Source organism: Dendrobates tinctorius, unplaced genomic scaffold, assembly GCF_039654945.1.
Source record: "Dendrobates tinctorius isolate UK_male_01 unplaced genomic scaffold, ASM3965494v1 ptg000199l, whole genome shotgun sequence".
Lineage (NCBI taxonomy): Eukaryota > Metazoa > Chordata > Amphibia > Anura > Dendrobatidae > Dendrobates > Dendrobates tinctorius.
In genome coordinates this window covers 11,261,827-11,278,519 of record NW_027361866.1, presented here as the reverse complement: position 1 = coordinate 11,278,519, position 16,693 = coordinate 11,261,827, and the positions used below count along the sequence as shown (strand labels likewise).

At 45.7% G+C, this 16,693-nt stretch overlaps 1 protein-coding gene across 1 annotated transcript; it reads left to right on the top strand.

Moving 5' to 3' along the window:
- The first annotated feature begins 9,897 nt into the window (after positions 1 to 9,897).
- LOC141056778 (receptor-type tyrosine-protein phosphatase alpha-like) lies at positions 9,898 to 12,495 on the top strand. The gene is given in 3 exon segments (XM_073553241.1): positions 9,898 to 10,098; positions 10,101 to 10,977; positions 10,979 to 12,495. Coding segments are annotated over 3 exon segments (2,448 nt in total). The 5' UTR covers positions 9,898 to 9,974; the 3' UTR covers positions 12,426 to 12,495.
- The last annotated feature ends 4,198 nt before the right edge of the window (positions 12,496 to 16,693 follow it).

The window sequence follows — 16,693 nt, the reverse complement described above, 5'->3', positions numbered from 1 at the left end:
CCATTGACTCCTCTCCCCTCACTAAGGAGGGAATTCTCTTTATGTCTGACTTGTTTTCGCTCAGAGTGGGCGCTACTCATGTGGAAAACCTAAGTTTTTTGGTTTTGGACAATCTACCTGCAGGGTTGGTGTTGGACATGCCCTGGTTACAATGCCATAACCCAGTTATTAACTGGAAAACGGGGGCGATTGTTCAATGGGGGTTTAATGATTTTAAGTTGTGTGATAAATCCGCACTGCTAGTTGAACCTGTTAAATCTGTGTCTGTATCATCTGTCGAGCTGGAAGATATTCCGGAATGCCTGAAGGACTTCGAAGATGTATTCTCTGAAAGTGAGGCTGAAACGTTACCGCCACATAGACCCTTTGACTGCGTTATCAAGCTGGTCCCGGAGGCTAAATTACCTAAAGCCCATCTGTTCAATTTATCCGGCCCTGAGCGCTTGGCTACGAAGGAGTACATTGCTGAAAGTCTGCGCAAGGGACACATTTGTCTTTCAGTCTCATCTGTGGCGGCAGGTTTCTTTTTTGTAAAAAAAAAAAAGATGGCGGGTTACGTCCCTGTCTCGATTTTCGGGAGCTTAATCAGATTACTGTACGGAATACGTACCCCCTTCCGTTGATTCCCGATTTGTGTAACCAACTATCAGGGGCAAAGTGGTTTTCTAAACTGGATCTTTGGGGGGGAATATAATTTGATAAGGGTCTTGGAGGGGGATGAATGGAAAACTGCGTTCCTCACATCCGAGGGACTGTTTGAAAATTTAGTCATGCCGCTTGGTCTTACCAATGCCCCCGCCATATTTCAGAATTTCATCAACGTGGTATTCTTGGATCTCATTGGTCGTTTTGTCATTATCTACTTAGATGATATTTTGATATACTCCTCCGACAGGCATTCTCATCTGGAACATGTACGAACTGTTCTCCAAAGACTGAGAAAAAAAAATCATCTGTATGCCTAATTGGAGAAATGTGTATTTTGTGTTCAAGAATTGTCTTTTTTGGGATTAATTGTATCCTGTGAGGGTTTTCGCATGGACCCCAAGAAGGTGCAGGCCATTGCGGATTGGGTGCAACCCCGAGATCTTAAGGGTCTTCAGTGCTTCTTGGGGTTCGCCAATTATTACTGCAAATTTATCCGGGGGTTTTCGCAGGTGGACAAACCTCTCACGGATCTAACATGCAAAGGTGCGGATGTGAGAAATTGGTCCTCGCTCGCAAAAGAGGCCTTTGCGACTCTGAAAAAATGTTTTATGTCTGCTCCTGTGTTGGTACAGCCAGATCTGTCCAAACCATTCGTGGTGGTGCATGCCTCCGAGGTGGGGGTGGGGGCAGTGTTGTCCCAAGGGCCTGCCACTCTTACCAACCTCAGGCCATGTGCTTTCTTTTCCAGGAAGTTCTCTGCTGCTGAAAGAGATTATGATGTAGGCAATAGAGAGCTTCTTGCGGTCAAGTTGGCGTTTGAGGAGTGGAGGCACTTTTTGGAAGGGGCCAGTCACCCGGTTACTGTGATCACTGATCACAAAAATTTGTCATACATTGAGTCTGCTAAAAGACTAATGCCCAGACAGGCCCGCTGGTCGCTTTTTTTTTCTCGTTTCCAGTTTACTATTACATTCCGTCCAGGGTCAAAGAATGTCAAGGCTGACACCTTATCTCGTAGTTTTCATCCTGTGTCTGCCCCTGAGCCACCGTCCTCCATTCTTCACCCTGGGGTGGTGGTAGCAGGGATCTCGTCTGAATTGGAACGGGAAATTAAGGGGGCCCAGTCGCTGGCTCCTGCGGCCAAGCCAAGGGGCAAATTGTTTGTCCCAGAGCTACTTCGCCTTAAACTCTTGCAAAAGTTCCACGAATCCAAGCTGTGTGTTCACCCTGGTATATCAGATTTCGGAATAAATTCTTGGACTTTTGTGCGCTACCAGATAAATTCACTAATCCAGTATTAGGAGAAAGAATAATCCATTTATTTCCCAACGCGTTTCGAAATGTGTACCATTTCTTCTTCAGGGGATGACATATATGATCAAACAGAACTGTCACAGATTATATAGAACAAGAATTCAAAAAACGGCGCCAAAGGGTTACATGTCATCTGGTGCAAATGTCAGAGTTCAAAGTACCACAGATGAACTAATGTGTTAGTTAATCTAAATTCATTAAAAACATATTATTTTTATTATTTCATAGGTAAAAAAGAAAAGAAGAAGAGAAAGAAGATAAGAAGACGAAAAAATGGGATATGTATAAAAAGGAAGATATATATCTTCCTTTTTATACATATCCCATTTTTTCGTCTTCTTATCTTCTTTCTCTTCTTCTTTTCTTTTTTACCTATGAAATAATAAAAATAATATGTTTTTAATGAATTTAGATTAACTAATACATTAGTTCATCTGTGGTACTTTGAACTCTGACATTTGCACCAGATGACATGTGACCCTTTGGCGCCGTTTTTTGAATTCTTGTTCTATATAATCTGTGACAGTTCTGTTTGATCATATATGTCATCCCCTGAAGAAGAAATGGTAAAAAAATTCCGAAACGGGTTGGGAAATAAATGGATTATTCTTTCTCCTAATACTGGATTAGTGAATTTATCTGGTAGCGCACAAAAGTCCAAGAATTTATTCCGAAATCTGATGTTTCAAGCGGTCGCAGAGCTGACCTTTGGACGTGCAGCAAGCAGATTACTGATCCCACATGCCTGAACCTCTCCTAAAAAGGGTGAGTAAATTCTAATCTATTTCTCCAGCTATAACCCGGATAAGACCCTATTGCGCTTTTTTGTTCCTTTAGTTTGAACACCCTGGTATATCAGCCACGCGACTGACGGTGGCTAGGATCTTCTGGTGGCCTACCCTTGGCTCTGATATAAAGAAATTAATTTCTGGTTGTGGGGTCTGCACTCATTCTAAAATCTCTCATAGCCGGCCTGCGGGGGAGCTAATGCCCTTGGCAGTTCCCAAAAGACCATGGACCCACCTGTCCATGGATTTTATTACCAATCTTCCCTCTTCCAGGGGTAATACGGTGGTATGGGTAGTGGTGGACAGATTTTCAAAGCAGGTTCATTTTATACCCCTGTTCGCATTACCTTCTGCTGAGACCTTATCCAGATTTTAAGGGATTCAGAAAGAGAATTGGAGGGGTCCAATGGCTGGATATCCTTAAAGACAAAAATGTCCAGGAAGGATGGGAAATCTTGAAAAATGAAATTCTCAAAGCACAGTTGTTAACAATTCCGAAAAGAGGGAAGAATAGGAAGCATTTAAGGAAACCAGGATGGATGAACACAGAACTTAAGCACATGCTAAAAACGAAGAAAAAAATGTTTATAAAATGGAAAGAGGGAGGCATATCTAAAGAAGAATATAATGCGGTCTGCAGAACCTGCAGGGCACAAATCAGATTATCTAAAGCTGAAAATGAATTGAGGCTTGCAAGAGATGTCAAAAGCAATAATAAAGGATTTTGGGGATATGTCAAAAGTAAAAGAAAAGTCAAAGATGCTATAGGATTTTTACAGGATGAAAATGATGAAATGGTAAGACAGGATGTTGAGAAGGCTGAACTTTTAAATTCCTATTTTGCATCTGTTTTCTCTCAGAAAGGAAATGTAACATCAACTGTTATTCACTGTCCTATTAAGGGAATAGAAGAATCCAGGATATCTATAAACAGAAAGATAGTGAGGAAACACTTAGCTAACCTAAATGAATTCAAGTCTCCAGGTCCAGATGAATTACACCCCAGAGTACTGAAGGAGATAGCAGAAGAAATTTTTGAACCCCTCTCCATAATCTTTGAAAATTCTTGGAGAACAGGAGAAGTGCCAGAAGACTGGAGAAGAGCAAATGTTGTTCCTATCTTCAAAAAGGGGAAGAAGGTGGACCCAAGCAACTATAGGCCGGTGAGTCTGACTTCTATACCAGGAAAGATCTTTGAACAAATTATTAAACAACATGTATGTCAATACCTGGATAAGAATGAAGTGATTAAGCAGAGTCAGCATGGGTTTGTAACTAATAAGTCATGTCAGACTAACTTAATTTCCTTCTATGATGGTATCACTGATTGGGTGGATCAAGGAAATGCTGTAGATATAGTATATCTTGACTTCAGCAAAGCATTTGACAAAGTCTCTCATACAATCCTTATTGAAAAAATGACTAAGTATGGAATGGACAAGGCAACTGTTAGGTGGATTCATAACTGGCTTAGTGATCGGACCCAAAGAGTGGTCGTAAATGGCTGCACATCCAGTTGGAAGAATGTCTCAAGTGGGGTACCACAGGGCTCTGTCCTGGGCCCTGTATTGTTCAACATCTTTATCAACGATTTAGATGAAGGAATTGAGGGTAAACTGATTAAATTTGCTGATGACACAAAGCTAGGAGGGATAGCTAATACTAGAGAAGAGAGAGAGAGGATTCAAAAAGATATAAATAAACTGGAGAAGTGGGCAGCAACTAACAGAATGTTTTTTAACAGGGAGAAATGCAAAGTACTACATCTGGGCAATAAAAATGAAAAAAGCATATATAGAATGGGAGGAATAGGGCTAAGTGACAGCACATGTGAAAAAGACTTGGGTATACTAATAGATCACAGACTGAATATGAGTCAACAGTGTGATGCAACAGCAAAAAAGGCAAATGCAATTCTAGGATGTATTAACAGAAGCATACAGTCTAGATCACGTGAAGTCATTATTTCACTCTACTCCTCTTTGGTCAGACCTCATCTGGAATATTGTGTCCAGTTTTGGGCACCACATTTTAAAAAAGACATCAACAAACTGGAGCAAGTTCAGAAAAGAGTGACCAGAATGGTGACCGGTCTGCAAACCCTGTCTTATGAGGAAAGGTTGCAGGATTTGGGAATGTTTAGTTTGCAAAAGAGAAGACTGAGAGGAGACTTAATAGCTGTCTACAAATATCTAAAGGGCTGTCACATTGTAGAAGGATCAACTTTATTCTCATTTGCACAAGGAAAGACTAGAAACAATGGGATGAAACTGAATGGGAGGAGACACAGATTAGATATTAGAAAAAACTTTTTGACAGTTAGAGTGATCAATGAGTGGAACAGGCTGCCACAAGAAGTGGTGAGTTCTCCTTCAATGGAAGTCTTCAAACAGAGGCTGGACAGACATCTGACTGGGATGATTTAGCGAATCCTGCTTTGAGCAGGGGGTTGGACCAGATGGCCCAGGAGGTCCCTTCCATCTCTACGATTCTATGATTCTATGATTCTATGATTCAGATTGTTTGTGCAGCATGTGGTCCGCTTGCATGGGGTACCCCTGAATGTGGTGTCTGATCATGGTATGCAGTTTGTGGCTAAGTTTTGGCGTGCTTTCTGCAAAAAGTTAGGGATATCTCTGTCCTTTTCATCTGTATACCATCCCGAGAGTAATGGTCAGACGGAACGCACTAATCAGTCTCTGGAACAGATCCGCAAGTGTCTGACTTCTGCTAGACAGAATGACTGGTGTGATATACTGCCATTGGCTGAATTTGCCTTCAATAGTCGGGTGAGTCAATTCACTGGTATGTCCCCTTTCTTGATCAACTATGGGTTCAGTCCTCATTTTGGTGAGTTTTCTCGTCTGGATTCGGGGTGTCCCGGGGCTGAGGACTCTGTTCGGCGATTAAAAGATACATGGGCAGAAGTTCAGCGGCGTATATCTAGGTCTCAAGGCAGGTATAAGTTTTTCGCGGACAGGAAACGAACACCTGGTCCCATGTTTCAGGTTGGAGAAAAAGTTTAGCTCTCCACGTGAAACATTAAGTTAAAGATTCCGTCAGCCAAGTTGGGCCCCAAATTCATTGGCCTGTACAAGATTGTGGAAAAAATCAATCCAGTGGCGTATAGGCTGTGCCTTCCACCCTCTTTCAAGATCCCTAACATCTTCCATAGATCTCTACTGAAGCCTTTTGAAGCAGTCCGGGGAGAATCCGAGTCCGCTGCTCCTCCGGTTTCGGTTGAGGGACATGTGGAATATGAGATTGGTCACATCGTAGATTCCAGGTTGGTACGGCGGTCAGTACAGTACCTAGTTCTTTGGAAGGGGTATGGGCCGGAGGACAGGTCCTGGGTGCCGGCCCGGTTGATGCATGCGGATCGCCTGGTTCGGGCTTTCCATGCTAGGTACCCGGGCAAGCCTGGGGGTCCAGAGGCCCCCCGTTGAGAGGGGGGTACTGTCATGATACCAGTGCTGGTGGACCGACACTTATGGGGTTAATGGTTTGATCTCAGTGCAGACTCTTACCTGCACACCTGGGACTTATTATGGTAGCCTCTCATTGGTTCTGGGAAAGCTTCTTATTGCCCCAGGAAAATCCCATCCCCCGTCAGTTATACTTTTGCTCTTGGCATTGTGTGGCGACCCTGAGTGTGTTTGTGCTGTGTTCTGGTTGCTTGATACTCTGTGTACGACTCGGTCTGTTCTCTGGATATTGCTTGTTGGATTCTGCTTGGTACCTTCTATGTCTGTTTGGTTTTGACCCCTGCCTGGCCCCGACTATCCGTTTTGTCTCATCCCTGGTACTTTACTGCTATCTCTGGGTATGACCTCCGCTTTGCCTGACTCTGAGTATTTCTGTATAGTGTCCTGCCATCTCTGAAAGCAGGATGCTAAGCCCCACCCCCTTGCAGTTACATGACCGTAGGTCCTTCAATGCTTTCTAAACTTCAGCATCCACAGGTCCTGTGTATCTGTACTTTCCGGCTATACCTGACCCCGGGCCCCCCTACAGTGCGGGTGAGTCCCTGCTCAGCGGAGGCTGCACGCCGGCGCTGGCAGGATCCTGACAGATCCATTCCAATTCTGTTTGCTGCTACTGCTATTACAGATATTTGTAGACATAGCCCCAGGTATCATGTGCCAGGAATCATTTTTCTACAGGCCAACTATTTAAAACTGTGGTTTTCCGTCACACGGATCATAGATAAAAAGTGCACTCAAAATTCTGCCATTTCTGGCCTCCCTTTAAATTTTTGTTGCAGTGTGTTAGCAAAGTTATTGACACCAGTTTTCTGGTAAAAGTAGTTACCAACAAGCAAGCTATTTAAAATTGTGGTTTTCCGTCACATGGATCACATATAAGTTCGCTCCAATTCAGCCATTTGTAGTGAACGTGGAAAATATTGTCCTCCAATTAAAATGGGCAAGGCGCGTGGCAAGTGACGGGGAACTGGACGGGATGGTGATGGTGCATGCCGAGGCCTTGGCCGTGGGCAAGCTGAAATTCTGCCACAACAAACACCGGCATCTTCTTGCCTGACCTTTCTGTCCCAATTAATAGGGGACCGCAGCACACCACTATTGAACACAGAGCAGTGTCAAAAGGTTGTTGGTTGGATAGCCGATAACGCTTCCAGTCACTTTGTCACCACCACCCTGTCTTCAAGTCTCAATAGCCGTGAGTCTGGACTGCATATTCCTCACCATGATCCTCCTTCCTCTTACCATGCCGAGTGCCTGGAGGCAACTGATCCCACACTTGGACACTCCGAAGAGCTGTTCACTTTTCAATGTATAGATTCAGGCCTCTTGCCCAGACCACTGGAAGCGAGGCTAGAGGAGATCACATGTAGCGATGCCTAAATATTTGAGCAGCCACAGTTGCACGATGGCGACAGTGGGAAATTGTCACAAGAGGTGGACGAAGGTGAGACACAATTGACAGAAAACCAGGAGGAGGACCAGGGTTCAGAAGTGGAAGACGAGGTGGTGGATGATATAGTAAACTGACACAAGCTGGCAGGAGGACATGCAGAGCGAGTACCGGAGCACACAGGGGGAGGGAAGCATAGCACCCCAATAGGCAGGAAGAAGCAATGTGGTGGCCGCAAACAGAAGGCAGGCAACCGTTTCCCTAATACCAACACGACGAAACCAAAAAAAGAAGAAAAGAAGAAAAGTAGCATGCAAGCCACAGGGATCACCAAATAAATAATATCAAAGTTTTAATTAGAGTGACAACACAGCAACACTGCAAGGTTAAAAACATTTAAAAATGCATACCATATTTTTCGCTTTATAGGATGCTCCGGATTATAAGACGCACCCCAAATTTTGAGGAGAAAAAAAAAAAATTTAAATAAAATGGTGGTACGTCTTATAATCCATGCATCTTCTTATTGCTTACCAGGGGTGGTGGCAGGGGTGAAGCCGGGTCCCATGGTCGCTGCTGGAGGAGGCAGGAGTGGAGTGCTGCTGCAGGGTGAGATGAGGAGGTGTCCAGTGTGCAGTGCGCCGCTGCGGGTGTTTGATGCTGCGGGTGTCCCCAGCGGCGCTGCTGCCAGCGGTGTCTGGCATTGCTGCCAGGGGTCTCTGCTGCTGCCAGAGGGGCTCTGCTGCTGCTGCCAGAGGGGCTGTGCTGCTGCCAGGGGTCTCTGTTGCTGCCAGGGGTCTCTGCTGCTGCCAGGGGCTGCTGCTGCTGCCAGGGGTCTCTGCTGCTGCTGCCCAGGGTGTCTGCTGATGCCCGTCGCCGCTGCCCAGGGTGTCTGAGGCCGCCACTGCCTGGGATTTCGGCTGCTGCTGCCCGCTGCCGCTGCCCGGGATGTCTGCCGCTGCGGGGGGCTCTGTCGACATTTCTTGAAAGACCAGAGCCCCCTGGAAGTTCCGTAGTTTCAGCGTGTGCGTGTGGACTCCAGTAAAATGGCTGCCGACGCATGCGCAGATGGAGATCTGCCGAGATTTTCCTCTGCACTTGCGCCGCCTCCCGGCGGCCATGTTACTGGAGTCCACTGCACAGGAGGAAACCACAGAACTGCCAGGGGGCTCTGGCCTTTCACGAAATGTCAGCAGAGCCCCCCGCAGCGGCGGACATCACGGACAGTGGCGGCAGACAGCAGCAGCGGACACCCCCTCCTCCCAGCCTGCAGCTACTTACGGGTAAGCGTTTACCGGTATATCCGCATTGTAAGACGCACCCCTATTTCCCCCCCAAATTTGAGGGGAAAAAAGTGCATCTTACAAAGCGAAAAATACGGTAATTCAAAAAGAGAAAACCGCACAATGACCCACACAGAGCCGTGCCCTTGCGACACGCGTTGGGCATACATGTGCCCTTGCCTCCTCCACTCCTTTCACCCATAGTACTATTTGTACTATTTGTACCCTAGGCAGGATTTTCTCCATGTGGGTGATACTCTTCACAGGTCCAGGTAGTATGAGACTTTTTAGCCCCTTTATTCGGGCCATTTGTATTGCTTTGTAAAAGCTCGTCCTGGTTTCTGGGAGAGGTTATTGCTACACCATGCTTTTTGATAGTTGGCCTTATTTGGCCACTTTATTCTACTTATTCTATTTATCCTTTTTGTTTCCTTTGTAGTACATATTCAACTGTACAGCTTTATTTGTATGGTATTAGTTGGTTTACTTGTATTTCATATATGTGCTGCATTTGATTGATTATGTCTTGCACAAAATGATATGCTCATGGTGTAGCCAGGAAGGAATATGGTTCATTTGGGGTTTGGCAAGGGCACGGCCCTATTGTGGGTCAATTGTAGGAACCACGTTCGCACACCCTCCTGCATACCCCCTTCCCACCCTACCCCATGGACCCTCGGGGGGCGCAGGGCCACCATGAGTCTGCACTAGCTGCTCGTACTGCCAGGATTCGGCTGTAGCAGCTGCCGCCGCCGCTGCCTCCCGCCCCTGCTCCCTCTCCTTGCTGGATTGTTACTTTCGGATCACACACAGCACCACCACCCTGGAGGGAGCGTGGCCACCCCGGATCCCGGCACTAGATCACTGGATCCCTGATTTTGGCTCAGCGCTCTGGATCCCATTCGCCTCCGAGATTGGATCGTTTGCTTCGGATTGTCTGCAGCAGATCGCCAGATCTCCAGATCCCTGCACCGGGGGCTGAGGGTGAGAAGAACGTGGTTCCTACAGATGGTTCTTTATGGAATACTGGACTGACGGCTGACCCGATTCTTCCCGTGAGAAAATCATGGATTCCTGGCACGCTTTCTTCCTGCTGACGTGCTCCATCACGTGTGCTGTGGCTGAGAACGTCACCCTTGCTACCCAAAGTGCAGATGTTGTGAACGCCACGTCTGGTCCAATGGCACAGATCCCCGGGTGCTGTCGAGCACTGGCAGCGATGCCAATCCAGACAGTACAGATCCTAAGCAGGACTCTGCTGTCGCTACAACCACTGCCGCAGTCATCCTCGCACCTACCTCCAATGTCACCCACAACCCTCCCATCATCATCCCCACCAGCAATGACACAGACTCTGGGAATTACACACTGTTCGAGAACATCACTGCTCGTGCCACCTACGTCAGCTCCGTCACCAGGAAAAGCACTCCGGCCATCCCCTTCCATGGTGAGAAAACAACCATGGACAGCGTCCCAGAACAGAGTCCAACCTGGAGAATTCCAACCGATGAAAGCTTCACGACCACAGGTGCCCCAGAGGAAGAAGGTCAAGATGAGACCCCCATTATAGCTGTTATGGTGGCCCTGTCCTCTCTCCTCATCATCGTTTTCATCATTATAGTGCTGTACATGCTGCGGTTCAAAAAATTCAAACAAGCAGGGAGTCACTCCAATTCCTTCCGGCTCTCAAATGGCCGAGCTGATGACATGGAACCTCAGAGCATGCTGCTATTAACGAGATCTCCCAGCACCAACCGCAAATACCCGCCACCACCAGTGGAGAAACTGGAGGAGGAGATAAACCGCAGAATGGCCGACGACAACAAGCTCTTCCGGGAAGAGTTCAATGCACTGCCGGCCTGCCCCATCCAAGCTACCTGTGAAGCCGCCTCGAAGGAAGAGAACAAGAAGAAGAACAAATATGTGAACATCTTACCTTATGATCATTCCAGACTTCACTTGAGTCCCATCGAAGGAGTTCCAGATTCCGACTACATTAACACCTCCTTCATCAATGGTTACCAAGAAAATAACAAGTTTATAGCATTCCAAGGTCCAAAAGAAGAAACTGAACGATTTCTGGAGGATGATTTGGGAACAGAATACGGCGACCATAGTCATGGTGACAAACCTGAAAGAAAGGAAGGAGTGTAAATGTGCCCAGTACTGGCCGGACCAGGGATGCTGGACGTATGGAAATATTCGCGTGTCTGTGGAAGATATGACCGTCCTGGTGGATTACACCATACGGAAGTTCTGCATCCAGCAGGTCGGTGATGTCTCCAATAAGAAACCTCAGCGCCTTGTCACCCAGTTCCACTTCACCAGCTGGCCTGATTTTGGGGTGCGTTTTACTCCCATAGGGATGTTAAAATTTCTGAAAAAAGTGAAAACCTGTAACCCACAGTACGCCGGACCCATCGTAGTGCACTGCAGCGCTGGCATGGGCCGCACCGGGACCTTCATCGTCATAGACGCCATGCTGGATTTGATGAATGCAGAGAAGAAGGAGGATGTGTACGGGTTAGTCAGCCGGATCCGGGCTCAGCGCTGTCAGATGGTACAGACAGATATGCAGTACGTCTTCATCTACCAAGCGCTGCTGGAACATTTCCTTTATGGAGACACCGAGCTGGAGGTGACATCCCTGGAAACCCATCTCCAGAAGTTGTACAATAAGATCCCCGGGACCCACAGCAATGGCCTCGAGGAGGAGTTCAAGAAATTAACGTCCATTAAAATTCAGAATGACAAGATGAGGACGGGAAACCTGCCGACCAACATGAAGAAGAACCGGGTCCTGCAGATAATCCTCTATGAATTTAACAGAGTAATTATACTGGTAAAGAGAGGAGAAGAGAATACAGATTATGTGAACGCCTCCTTCATCGATGGCTACAGACAGAAAGACTCGTACATTGCAAGCCAGTGCCCCATGCGTCACACCATGGAGGATTTCTGGAGGATGATTTGGGAGTGGAAATCCTGCTCTATTGTAATGTTAACCGAGCTGGAGGAAAGAGGACAGGAGAAGTGTGCACAGTATTGGCCATCAGAGGGCGTCATGTCATTCGGGGACATCACTATGGAATTGAAGAAAGAGGAGGAATGTGAGAGCTACACAGTGCGAGATCTACTTGTCACGAACACCTGGGAAAACAAAGCACGTCAGATCCGACAGTTCCACTTTCACGCTTGGCCGGAGGTTGGGATCCCAACAGACGGAAAAGGGATGATCAATATCATCACAGCCGTACGAAAACAGCAACAGCAGTCCGGGAATCACCCGATCACTGTGCACTGCAGTGCCGGCGCTGGGAGGACAGGGACGTTTTGCTCCCTTAGTATAGTACTGGAGAGAGTGAAAGCTGAGGGAATTCTAGACGTCTTTCAGACCGTGAAAAGCTTGAGGTTACAGCGGCCACACATGGTCCAGACACTGGAGCAGTACGAGTTCTGCTACAGAGTGCTGCAAGAATACATCGACGCCTTCTCGGACTACGCCAACTTCAAATAAGAAGCCGGCGGAGGACGCGACCGTGGCCTTTAATATTTTGTAATATTCTGTTTGTTAATATCTAGATCACTTTATAACACCAGCTTGAAAAATGATTTTAAAATTTGAAATGTTGGCCTACTGAAATGTATGTTCAGTAAATACACTCAATACTTGGTCAGGGCTCCTTTTGCATCAATTACTGCACCAATGTGGCGTGGCATGGAGGCAATCAGCTTGTGGCACTGCTGAGGTGTTATGGCAGCAAAGGTTGCTTTGATAGCAACCTTCAGCTCGTCTACATTGTTGGGTCTGGGGTCTCTCATCATTCTCTTGACAATACCCCATAGATTCTCTATGGGGTTAAGGTCAGGAGAGTGTGCTGGCCAATCTAGCACAGTGATATTGTTGTTTGTAAACCAGGTATTGGTACTTTTGGCAGTGTGGACAGGTGCCAAGTCCGGCTGGAGAATGAAATTTCCATCTCCAAAAAGCTTGTGGGCAGAGGGAAGAATGAAGTGCTCTAAAATGTCCTGGTAGGCAGCTGAACTGACTTTGGTCTTGATAAAACACAGTGGACCTACACCAGCAGATGACATGGCTCCCCAAACCATCACTGATTGTGGAAAATTCACACTAGACTTCAAGCAGCTCGGATTGTGTGCCTATCCACTCTTCCTACAGACTCTGGGACCTTGATTTCCAAATGAAATGCAAAATTTACTTTAGTCTGAAAACAGCACCTTGGACCACTGAGCAACAGTCCATTTCTTTTTTTCCTTTGCCCAGGTAAGACATTTCTGGCATTGTCTATTGGTCATGAGTGGCTTGACACAAGGAATGCGACACTTGTAGCCAATGCCGTGGATACGTCTCTGTGTGGTGGCTCTTGAAGCAATGACTCCAGCAACAGTCCACTCCTTGTGAATCTCCCTCCCTTTTGAATGACATGTTCTTAATCCTTTCAAGGTTTTGGTTATTCCGGTTGCTTGTGCACCTTTTTATACAACAATTTTTTCTTCCACTCAACTTTCCATTAATGTGCTTGGATACAGCACTCTGTGAACAGCCAGCTTTTGTGGCTTACCCTCCATGTGGAGTGTGTCAGTGACTGCCTTCTGGACATCTGTCAAGTCAGCAGTCTACTGAAACAGACTAGAGGACCTTTCAAAAATGCTTAGGAAGCATTTGCCAGTGATTTTTGTTAATTATTCTAATTTACTGAGATAATGACTTTTGGGTTTTCATTGGCTTTAAGTCATAATCATCAACATTAGCAGAAATAAACACTTGAAATAGATCACTCTGCTTGTAAAACTCTATATAATATGTGAGTTTCAATTTTTGAATTGAAGAACTGATATAAATTAACTTTTTGATGATATTTAGTGATGAACAAGCACTAAAATGCTCGGGTGCTCGTTGCTCGGGTGGAGCAAATTGGAAATGCTCATGTGCTCAACCCGAGCAACGAGCCCAATGTAAGTCTATGGGAAACAACGAGCTTTTTTGCCGTGAACCCCTGGGGGTCTTTTTAGGGTCTGAAAACATCTGAAATCGATGGGAACAGTGCTGAAATGACATGGGAATATCATGGGGAAGACCCCTAGATACTTTTCTGACTCCTAGGTCAGTGCTGTGAACAATGTTGTCAGAGTGTTATGCCACTTTTACAAAGTTGTGGGAAGCAGGGTGTGTTGCAGTCCACGCTGCCGAGATTGACAAATCACCTGGGAAACAAGATGTTGTAGCAGTGTACTCCTTTATTTCCTCCTATGCGTTTCGGCGCCCTTCCTGGCACCTTCCCCAGGAAGGGCGCCGAAACGCGTAGGAGGAAATAAAGGAGTACACTGCTACAACATCTTGTTTCCCAGGTGATTTGTCAATCTCGGCAGCGCGGACTGCAACACACCCTGCTTCCCACAAGTTTCTGAAGGTTTTTCCACGTGTGAGTGGTTGGTGGAGGTTCTGCAGCAGCTGATTCTGTGATATGCTCTCAAGTCAGTTGTGGGTGACACAACTGGTATAGGTGAGTGGAACTGTATTATACCGCTCATACTTCAAGTGTCACTAGTGATAGGGCACTATTGCGCCTCTTGTTCCCCCCACCATTTTTTGTATTGATGCCACTTTTACAGGCGCACACTAAAACATACAAAAATGAAACCAAAATGGATTTTCCTGGGAAATATGTTAAGGAATATCCTTTCCAGGGTAATGATTTCTATGTAAGGCAAAATAAATAACCCCCCCAAAAGATGTACCTCCACCACTTGGGCTATGTTCACACGTAAGGTTTTGAATGCATTTTTCATCTTTAGCATTGCTTTCAACCAATACAAATGCATTCATTGGGAAATGTAATTTTAACATTTAACAACCTAAGGCTCAGTTCACATCGCGTTAGGTGCCATCCGTTTAATTCCTCCGTTACTAAGCGGCACTAACGCTATGTAACGGATGTGTTAATGCACCCATTGCCAGCCATTATAGTAACGGATCCTAACACATGTGTTAGCGATGTTCCGTTACTTTGTGGCGCACCCTGGAACGCGGACTAGCGCATTTTCGGGTATGTTAGGTCTAACGCACAGAAAATGGACACATTCGCTGTGCATAGACCTCCATTACTAACACGTGCCGACGCAAAGGTACCTTGCGTTAGCGCATGCGCTAACATGATTGACTTAAAAAAGTCCATTTTGACCATCTGCCTTAGTGCATCCGTTTAATGCGATGTGAACCTAGCCTTAGATGGCCATGTGGTGTGTGTCACATCATCAGACACGTCTTGTTTCATTCATAAAGGAGGGACTCGGAAAGTCACAAAGCCTATTTTAACAGGGGCATCAGGCGGCATTACTATTATTAAAGGGTCATCAGCCAGCTATGCTTTGGTGTTCCCATTATTAAATATGTGTTTGTCTGATTCCTCGCCCACTGGGTGTTGTGCTTTTTTGAAAGGAGGCATCTCCATGTGCCTTCCTTTGCTATAAATAACAGACCCTGTATATGTATGCGTATAGACTGTCCTGAGGAAGTGGTGTGATCACCACGAAACGCATAGAAATAAAGTCTATTCTCCGTTACATCTATTTGGACTTCTTTGGTACATTATCCTGACAGGTGAGCAACGCAGTCTGATGCCCCATTCTCTTCACCTAGCAATGGTGTAACTTCATGGAATTTAAGTGAAACAGAGTTTTCATCAATCACTACATCTCTGCTGATTGTTACTGTGTTGGTCTCTGGGTGCAGGATTCTGTATCCCTTTTGAGTTTCGCTATAGCCCACCAGTACTCCATGCTTTGCATGTGATTCCCACTTGGAACATTTTTCTTTGGGAACATACATAAACATTTTGCTTCCAAATATCCTGAGGTGCTTCAGGGTTAGGCTTCTCACAGTTCCATAGCTCATATGTAGTTATATTGGTGGCTTTACCTGGCACTCTGTTTTGAAGATAGCAAGCTGTCATGATGGCTTCTCCCCAATACGTTGTAGGTAGATTTGCATCAAACAACATACTTCTTCCACTTTCACAGAGAGTACGGTTCTTTCTCTCTGCAATGCCATTTTTTTGTGGGTTATATGGAATGGTAGTCTGGAACACGATTCCATCCTTTTACAAAATCGTTTGCACCTTACCACTTGTATATTCGGATCCATTATCTGCACGCAGGGCTTTTGGCATTCTTCCAAATTTATTAAACACTACAGCAAGATATTCTTCAAGTTTCTGTGGAACTTCATCCTTACTGTGAAGCAGGTAGGCGACTGTAGATCTGGAGTAGTCATTAATAAAGGTGAGAAAATATCTCTTCTTGTTAGGAGTTTGAACACTCATTGGACCACATACATCTGTATGTATCAGATCCAGTGGCTGTGCAGATCTAGTGGTGCTTATTTTAGGAAAGGCTTTTCTGGACATTTTCCCTTTAAGACAGCTAGTGCACTTCATCATTTGACTACACTGGTTGATTTCAATACCATTTGCAAGTTGAGCTAGCTTTCTTACTGCTTCTAGGTCTCTATGCCCAAGATGTCTGTGACATACATGGATACAGTTCTTATGCAGATCTTGTCTAGCACTATACATGCTTTCTGTGCATTTTAGCTGATAAAATTCATCTTGGATTTTTCCTTCTGCAAGAGTGTGACCCTTCTTTGAGATGATGCAGCTGTTATCTTTAAAAATAACTACATTCCCCTTTTGCATGAGCTTCTTTACTGACAGAAGATTGCTTTCAAGGCTGGGAACATAAAGAACATCCTTTATTGGGATCTTT